At 36.4% G+C, this 10,256-nt stretch overlaps 1 protein-coding gene across 1 annotated transcript; it reads right to left on the bottom strand.

Annotated features, from left to right (window-relative positions):
- Positions 1 to 1,620: 1,620 nt before the first annotated feature.
- On the bottom strand, positions 1,621 to 2,553 carry LOC306640353 (olfactory receptor 10N1-like; the record flags this gene model as incomplete). Its single annotated transcript, XM_079104555.1, has 1 exon — positions 1,621 to 2,553. The coding sequence occupies one exon, from the start codon at positions 2,551 to 2,553 to the stop codon at positions 1,621 to 1,623; it is 933 nt and encodes a 310-aa protein (XP_078960681.1).
- Positions 2,554 to 10,256: the final 7,703 nt, after the last annotated feature.

A 10,256-nucleotide genomic window follows, 5' to 3' on the forward strand; every position in this document is an offset into this window, starting at 1 on the left:
CTGTTGTCCAGAAAAGAATCTGTAAAAAAAGCAAACATGTTTGTGGTCTAAACCTGTCCGTCCACACTAATATTCACCATTAGAACAGCAAACTGACACTGGAATAGTTTGGATCTAGCACTCCCTCTAAGATAGACATCCCGAAGTACAGCAATAAGCTTCATTGTGATTTTGGAGTTTTGCCAGTCATGTAATGCGGGGCCACAGAATCTTTACACTGCCTTTCACATTATTTATTTATGCTTGAAGGGACTCCATTTTATCCTCTTTACCTCATTCATAGTTTCGATAATGGAAGCCACAGGTTTTATTTGAGATTTTCAATTTATTTATATTTTGTTTGTTTCATGGTTTAAGTTAGGACAGGAACTTTGAGAGTAAAAGGAATATAAAAAATAAAAATTATTAAAATGTCATGAATAACATACAGTTGGAATATCAGTGGAATCCTCAGAAAATAGTTTCCTCTCTTTATCCTTGCATTTTGAGAAAATTGAGAGATATATGTTTCAAATTCAGCCTTATTTGAGGCTAGGTTAGAGAATGTAAACTTGGTGGGAGAACAAATGAGCACTTCACCTGTATGAATACTTAGGCCACACACTGGCTGGGAAGGCCTTCTCATGACTTCTCGTTGAAAAAGTAATGCAAGATATTGGAAGCATGGTGCAGAAGCAGAAGCACGAAACAGCAGGAGTTAAGAGGACTTGGGCTGATGCCTGGCTTTCCCACGACTGGATGCGTCATAAAGGGCAAGACACTTATTGCTCTATATGTAGGTGTGGCCAATGGGTTAAACAGCACGAAAGGAGAAAAGACTATAGTCAGTATATAAAGTTGACTTATGTCAGTGCTTACTTTACCAGTCACTCACTGAGCATTTTTAACATGAGCTCTTTCAAGAAGTAATGAGGGGGTCTAAACTGGCAAACAGGACATTCAGGGAAGCCACACAATAGAGGGACTGACACAGAGACTTTGGGGTCCGCTGGGTATGAGGGCGAGGTCTGAGTTTCAGATTAATGCTCAATATTGGGTATATTTTTCTTTGTACCCTCAAAGATCTTTTAAAGAAAATGTAGTCTATGTTGGTGATGGGAAAATTAAATAATAAAATAAGGAAATTTTATCACAGTTCCTAGGACTCTGGTGAGATTCTATCAATATTAGCTAATATTCTTTGTAAAATTGAGATACAGAAATGTTTACAGGTAGAAAAAGGAGACAAATTACATTGTAAGTAGAGCAAGAGTAAAATAGGATGGTTCAATTGGCACAAAGAGAGGCTGTGAGAGATTATTTCTTAGACTATTCCTAATCTGATATTCAATCAGGCAAAATTGACTATCCATTAGAGGGATAATAAATCTGTCTCTATCTTCCTGATATGCCCCTCAGACTCCTTACCCAGGATTGAGGCATGGAGAATAATATTAAAATTAATTATGAGATCTTAGCAACTAAAGAGGCAAAGCAGAATAGGAAATTTTCCTAGACCAACAGAACACATGGCTTACGGAGGAATAATTCATATTATGTGCTTATTTTTTAGAAGACCATAGGAGGTTGTTTCCCCGAAACCCTGATTTTTTAAAAAGAATCCATTACAGACTTTATAATTCATTCCTGAACAGAAAATACTGCAATTTGGAACACTCTTTCCAGGGACCTTTTCACTTCTTTGTTCCTTAAAGAGTAGATTAACGAGTTCAGCATGGGTGAGACAATGTTATTTAGTATTTGCACCACGGCCCCAAGCAGAGGGTTGGGTGTGCGCTGCAGGTAGATGATGATGACAGGTCCGTAGGCACAGAGGATGGCAGTGAGGTGGGCGCTGCAGGTGGAGAAGGCCTTCCGCCTGCCCTCTGCTGAACGGATCCTCAGAATGGCGATCCCAATGTGAGCGTAGGAGACACAAACGCTGAATAAAAGCACTAAAGCCAGGAGGCCAACATTAATGGAGCCCACTCTCTTCGCCAGAGAACTGTCAGTACAAGCCAGGGGTAAAATGGCAGGGATGTCACAGAAGAAGTGGTCCACCTGATTGGGGCCACAGTAGGTTAAGTGAAAGGTAAAGGAGGTCAGCGTGGTGGCCTGGAGACACCCCACCAACAAGGCTACCATGACCAAGCCGACACAGAGTCCAGGCTTCATGATGAGCATGTATCTTAGTGGGTGACAGATGGCAACATAGCGATCATAAGCCATGACAGAATAGAGACATCCTTCCGTGGAACCCAGAAGGTGATAGAAGAAGAGCTGGGCAGCACAGCCCTTATAAGAAATGGCCCGGCTCAGGCCAGAAAGATAAATGAGCATCTTGGGACAGGTTACAGAAGGGAATAACATGTCAAAAATAGACAGAAGTCCCAAGAAGAAATACATAGGAGTGTGAAGAGTGGAGGATGAAATGATTGCTGTAAAGATGAGTAAATTTCCAAGCAAGGTGAAGAGGTAGATGAAAGAGAAGATGATCAAGAGCACCGTCTCCAGTCCCTCCGTCTGAGGTATTCCCAGGAGAATGAACTCATTCAGCAAGCTGCGATTTCCCATCTTCCTGGAAGGGGTGTTCTGGGTTTTCACAAAGAACATGAAGACATGAGTGTGGAGGCTGATGTGTGCGGTACTACTGCACATTGTCAACAAATTTTGTGTAATCATAAAGTTAATGATGAAAATTTCAAAGTTTTATTCTAAAGACATTTAGGTGCTAGCAAAATGTACCTATCACTTCACATCTTTAAGGCATGCTCCTTCACACCTATGAATACAAAGCAAAGTGAAACATTAATAAGGTGAAATAAAGGGTGGATTAAGAGAACAAAAATTTCAATATCAGAGGAACATAATTTAATTAATGTTCTTAATACATCATATAATACGAATACCCTATAATTATCTGCCTGAAAGCTTGATCTTCTCTATTCCTTTTCTGAGTATTGTAGTTATTCAAGGATGTCCCCTGATAGCCTAAGTATTGAGGAAAGGTCAATTTAAGTACCCACATGTCTGATTGGAATAATGGATTGCCATATAGGACAAGGAGCACCAGGATTTGGGTTGTATGAAAAATATTCTAATTAAATAATTAGATATGTTCCTAGTTTGAACATTTTCTTATTGAAAATGGTCATTTGCTTGAAGATAAAAAAAGTAGAAAATTCCATTATGTTATGGGGACTCAAATAGCTTGGAGATTGGATACAAATATGAGATATTTGAACATCATTAATAGTGTAATTTCTTTAAATTTTTGAGTCATAAAAGTAAAATCTTTCAGTACTACTACTTCTGTGTAAATTTGCATTTAAAAAGAATAGTCATGGTAAGAATATTAAACATTAATGAACCTTCTCAGATTTGTAAATACACTGTTGAGCATTGTCAAATACAGAATATATTCATCACTGTGTCTATAGAATACCATATCTACAATTATTTATTATTAAAATCTAATTTTCAAATGCTGTAATGTGATTGCTTTTGTCCTAAGACAAATTTAAGTCTTTTCTAATAATCCTCAAAAGCAATCATTACAGTGAACCTTCTTTGGAATCTTGATTCCATGACTAATGACAGCAATTCACTAAAATGCAGTTTATTGAATTCCTCACCTAGGATAGATAGGATAAGAATTGAACATCCTCATAATTACTGGTAACTTATCATTGTGTATTGCTGGAGTGAAAAATGTGATAGATAGAGGGGAGTGGAGAGCCAAGGGAAGATAATGAAGTTCCCCAAGTAGAGGGAACATGGGAGTCATAAGTAAAGTTCTGTGACACGAAGCAGAGGATGTGAAAAGAAATTAATGTAAAAGCACTCAAAAAAGGAAATTACTCACACAACCATAGGCTGTTTAAGACACATTTGATCATGCGTCTTCGCTCATGTGATAATAAATTAGAGAATATTATCATAATATGTTAAGGCAATTGATTTACTGCTGTAATGGCATCGAGTCTATAGAGGTAATTTTATCATTTGGGTTCTTTGAGTCTTGGTTTCTTTTGTGTTTCTTCTTGGAAGAAAGTTGGTATTCTTTACATTTCCTAGACTACTAATATTTTCTATTTCCTGTGGAGCATCATCTGGACTTGAAGCTCATTTTGATTTGTGCAGAATTGGCCACTAGGTGGTTCCTGTGCTCTGGGGTTTCCATCTATATACAGGCATAGTTGGAGGTCTCTGAACAATTTCATTCAGGCTCAATGAACAGAGAGGTGGAACAGATTAACCGCCATGTAGGTATTTTTAACACATTGCTATGAAAAGACATTTAAAAACAAGATAGAGAAAATTTCAAAATAATATGTGATACTTAATCTGTAAAACTGAAAGTGATAATTAGAAATGTAGACCGGTGCTGGGAATCACCATCAAGTAAAATATCATGGAAAGTTTGGGATGTCCTTTTAAAGGTGCTTGGTACATAGTGGGTGTTCACTAAATGCTTGTTATTGAGTAACCCTGACAACTTTCCTTCAGAATTGTAATAAAGTTTACATATGAGATAATCATAATTCACCTTGGATATTATCATGAACTCTACAGCTATCTGAAGGACAGGAGATAAGGGGAATGGTGACTAGAAAAGATAAGTAAGATTTTAAGGTGGGCAGATTTGTTTATAAATTTAGGCTGGTTCTTGCTTATTAGTTTTATGACTTTGATTTGCCTCCAGTTTACTTATATCTAAAATAGGGATCATATTTGTGATATAAGTGTTGTTCAGGTCCTATGAGGCATATAATAAAATGTTTGACATTTTGCAGTTGCCCCCAAATTTTTATTTGCTCTTTCATTCCATGCAAGGGAAAGGCACACTTTTGCTGTTCCAGTTTAATATGAGCATGAGCGTAGCACAGTTTAGGGAAGTTTTAAAAAATACATTTTAGTTTCACTCACATATTATTAGTGGGACTGCAAATTGGCACAATCACTCTGGAAAGCAATATGGAGATTCCTCAAAAAACTAGGAATGGAATCACCATTTGACCCAGTTATCCCACTCCTTGGTATACATCTAAAGGATTTTAAGTTAACATTCTAGAGTGACGCAGCCACATCAATGTTTATAGCAGCTCAATTCACAATAGCTAAGCTATAAGCCAAACTAGGTGCCCTTCAATATATGAATGGATAAAGAAATTATTTTATTTTATATATTTGTATATAAATATATATTATTTATATATTTTATTTATATATATGTGTGAATGTTTATACACACTCACATACCATATATATATATATATATAAATAAATATAAATATATAGTGGCCATAAAGAAGAATGACTTTATGACATTTACTGGTAAATGGACAGATCTGGAGACTATTCATGCTAAGTGAAATAAGCTAATCACCCCCCAAAAAACAAAGGCCAAACATTTTCTCTGAAAGCTAACCCAAAATAGGGCGAGAGGGGATAGAGGTTAAGTAGATCAGACAAAGGAGAATGAAGAAAAGGGAGAGGGGTGGGGAAAGGAAAGACAGTGGAATGAATCTGACATAATTCCCCTGTGTGAATACATAAATACACCACAGTGAATTTCACCATTGTTTACATCCACAAGACTGGGGTCCTAAATAGAATAAGATTCCATGCTTATACCATTATATCAAAATGGATTCTATCGTTCATGTATAACCAAAAAGAACCAATAAAAATTTTAAAAAATATCCTTTAGTCTCCCAAAGAGATTGCTGAATTTTTCTGGGGCTGGAAAATATACATGTGTGATGGAGAAGACTGGAACCATTCCTTAAAAGTCTACTGCATACCTCATAGCCCACATGCAAGCCCCTCTCCAGTTCATTCACAACAGTGAAATATGAATTATGCTGGAACATAATATTACGATGTACAAGAAGAGAGCTGTGACTTATTATTGAGTCTAAAGTAAAATCCACATGATTTCTTTAAGATACAGATTCAAATAAAGAAAACCTACTAGAAATTTCTCATGAAAATAACACTATTGCAAACTGAAATTTCAATGACCACAATTCTTTATAACTTCAAATGTTCTTTTTAAATCACTAAATAGTCAGTCTCACTATTTCTAGACTCATAATCAGAGTTTCATAGGCATCAAAGACACAAGGAACTGAGTATGATAATCTAAATAGTAATTTAAGGGACACCCATTACAAAAATAGAGGCAGCTTTCATAGAAGATTGAACTCAAACTGTAACATTTTTTTCTAGGAAATATACAACATGGCATTGTCAAAAAATTTTGAATTAGAGGTTTAAAGGTCCACATTCAAAATCCTTTTCTTTCTTTATGGCATGACTTTAGGACTAGTAGTTTGTCAACTCACAATTCAGCTTCTTCCTATAAAAAAGCAGAGAGCCTTCCCTGCACAGGTAACCTCACTCTTAACTACTTAGTTAAAAGTCATCATTCCAACCAGGACACTTTTGAAAGTAAGAGGAGAGTAAAATTAACTAATAACTTAAACAGAATGATAATGGTAAAACAGGAACATTCAGCCAAACCACTAAATATGCTTTTTTTATTGGCTTCTCATGTGTGACCCACAAGTCAGTACTTTGACATCCACCACTATAATGGTGTTCCTTGAGCATGTGGGATGTTCTTATAATTGTACTTTGTACACAGTGGGTACCCACTAAATGTTCATTTTTTCCCCACAACTAATATAATATTATCTCACTGTAAGGATTGAATATCATGATGTTCTTAAAATATTTTGATACATAAGATATGACATAAAGTGGTTCATGTCACTACATTTATTAAGGAAGTCCATGTTGATGCATTTGGGAAGGTACCTATATTGAGATGGCAGTGTTAATGTCTTAAAGTTCAGTGACATCACTAGAGGAGACAGGATAAGGCCAGCACAAACTAGGACTGAAGGCAAACCTTGGGAAACACTATATTTTAGGAAAAGGAGATGAAAAGTAGGCATTTAATAAGAAATACATGAATTCCTCAGAGAATTAGGAAGTGGATCAGGAGAACTTTGTTCATATTCTTTCTCTCATGAAGTTTTTATTTTCTCCATGTCAAGGAGCGTATCCAACTAATTGTTAATCCTCAGAAACTTTGTGATGCTTGAAATAGGATAGATGTTGCATTAATTAGAAAAGAACAAAAAAAAAATAAAGGAATGCACTTCTGCACACTATGTGTGTGAGAGGGATTGGGGAGTGGACCTTGGTCATCACATCAGAGGAAAGGGATGCCCCAAATGAAAAATTCTGCACTTCAAGTCTTTAGAATGAGGTTTAAAGGTAAAAGATGGGCAGAAGTTTTGAGCACTTACATGGTCAAGAACATCATGCTGGCTCAAAGAAAGAACACAATTTTTTTCTTTTTTTATCTTCCTTTTCTTCTATAGCAGTGGGTTTCTTCATTCCAAATATTTCTCTTCCCTAGATGCCCTGGAATTGAGCTTCCTTCCCTAGGTGCAGACCTTAAATGATCTTCATTCAAAATCAACTAAGTAGATTCTCTACATACTAGGTGACAGAGCAATTCACCCCAAGTTAGCAGAAGCAAAATTATGTCCTATGTCTCTGAGATGTTAAATGGCTTCATGGTCCCTTTGGAGCCCCCTTTGTGACATATCCCAAGACTGAGGAAGCAGGGACCCTATGAGCATAGGGAGCAATTAAATGCTAAATGCTGAAACAGTTTCAGAGTTACAAATTAGTACATGGTAATCAAGATAATCTTCGAGGAATTGTGAATCAAAGAGCTCATGAATCCCATCTGACAATCCATTTCTCTGTTCTGAGCAGATATCTCATTGAACCTTTGTTCTCTATAGATCATGGGAGTTTGGTTGCCTATTCTGTCATTTTTCCAGTTTCTCTTCCCTGTGTCTTGTGGTTTCTTGTTTCCCCTGGGCTCAAACTTAATTGCAAGGTGACCCCAGTTTTAAGGGATGCTGGGAAATGTTTTTATTTTGAATATTTATGGACTCGGCTCCACTTGGTTTACCTACTAGTATAAAAGAACATGATGACCAATATGGGGGTATACCCAGCAAGGCCAAGACACAAGCACAGACTTTTGTGTGGCGATACCTCACTGAAGTAACCTGTATTTGTTCTGTGTTGTACTACATTCATGTCATTGCATGATGATGTTTCCCTCCAAAACTGGCCAAACCACATCTCTGATGTTGTCCATTAAAGATTCATAGAGCTAAAAATATTCCCATTCCCATTTTCCAGTGAAATGAATGTCCTAAGCACCATAACATCATAGCACAGTGCATCATGTTTCAGGGTGATTCTTGTTGAAACAAGACTACTGCACTGACAGCCATGTGCCTGTATAGCACATACAATTGTGGAGGGTACACAGTACTTGATAGTGATTTGATAGTGATTATAGATGAATAAGTATTGGCTACGTATTTACTATACAATATTCTCTGTCATTATTTCATAGCATATTCCTACTGTTTGTAAGGAAAAAACAAACCTTAGCAGTAAAAGAGTGTGCTGTGTTATGCCAGCAGTAGTCTCATATCTTGTGTTCAATGCATATCTTGAATGCATGAATGGGTCATGTGATTGACATGGTGATTGACATAGACCATCTAGGTCTATGTGAGTACCTTCTATTTTGGTCTTACAATGAAGAAATCCCATAGTGACACATTTCACAGAACATGTTGCCGTGGTTAAGCAGCATAGGATGGTAATTTTTTCTTGGTTTTCTTACTCATATTTTCTTCTTTCTTATTTGTTTGTTTATTGAATTTTATCTTCACTTGCAATGTAAGCTCCAGGTGAGTAAAGATTTCTGTCTTGTTTTTTGCCAGAATGTCAGTTTGCAGAACAATGCCTTGTATACAGCAGACCTGTAAATACATGTTGAATCAAAGAATGAATTATGCATTTCTCTCTTAAAAGTTTGATCATTGGACTCATTAAATATTTTATGTGGAAAAAGTGAAATTATCCACTGTGTTTTAAAAATATGACTAAACACAAGATATAAATAAACAAAAAATATAATGTTCCCATGCTTTAATATATATAAAGGCCTGTTTACTTGTTTGTTGTGCCATGTTTAGGGATTTTTTTAAATATATTTTTCTTTTAACAACTAGCAACATAAATGTGTTTCTTGATTTAATTCTTTCAGATCAGATTGTTGTGTAATAGAATTTTAGTTCTGTGCTTTTAGATCAGCTAGATCAGGTGATGAATTCTCACTTTTCCAGCTTCTGTTGCTTTCCAGAATCTTCAGCCAATAGAATGAAATTACAGCTGAGAGAAAAAAAAATACATATGCATCATATATAGATGATCTTTATCCAGATAAATGGATCATCTTTTTTCACAGATAGCTTGGCATATGTAGTACTAATAAGTATCAGTACTAAAACTTAGTACTGATAAAATAGAATTTGTTCTTATGTAGTGTGCTCTCTACCTATGAGCATGGATTTGTGTGTGTTTGTATATGTGTATGTGTGCAAATTTGTATTTACTTTCACATCAATTAAGATCCATTCGATTTTACAAACAACCCAGGGAATTAGCTATGCCACTATCCTAATTTCACAGATGAAAGAATGAATACTTAGACAGAAAAAAATTGCTACAACAAATACATCACAGAGACCAAAATCAAAGCAAGCCATCCATAGTCATAGTCACTAAATACAGATTATCTACATTTACATACATTTCTTTAAGTCCCGGATTCACTAGGCATTTTTTAAATTCAGAGGATCTTAATCACGTCTAGTGATTCTCAGCTACTTGCATTTTGACACCAGACACATGATTCCTGATGATACACACATGAGTCACCATGCCTGGAAGCCCTTAGAAAATGGAGGGTGTCTCAACACAGCAGAAGTATGTTTCTCCCCCTTGCTCTGGGTCAAATGTAGGGACACAGAATTCAAATTAGAGAGGGGAATCAGTGACACACACCCACAATGTCCTTGTTAGCAGGGCCAGCACCACAGCAAGCCCTGGTAAAGTCTGTCACAGAAGTATGTAGTGTCTGATATCATTGCCAACGTTACTGTTGTAGCACTTTCACCTGAAAAACCAGCCCCTTCCCTGTGTGTCCCTCTAACAGTCGCTTTGCAGACACCAGGCAGATGAAAAAAGAAAATGTTCTCATTTTGGGGACTTTTGCCTGATCCAGAGAAAAGCAGAAGTGCAAATACTTGTTTAAGAATTATCAGTAGATCCCTTAGTGATAAAGATGATACCAGTTTATAGCTGGCCCCTAGAAGGGGGCG

The sequence above is a fragment of the Sciurus vulgaris genome, assembly GCF_902686455.1.
Source record: "Sciurus vulgaris genome assembly, chromosome: 11".
In the NCBI taxonomy this organism is placed as follows: Eukaryota; Metazoa; Chordata; class Mammalia; order Rodentia; family Sciuridae; genus Sciurus; species Sciurus vulgaris.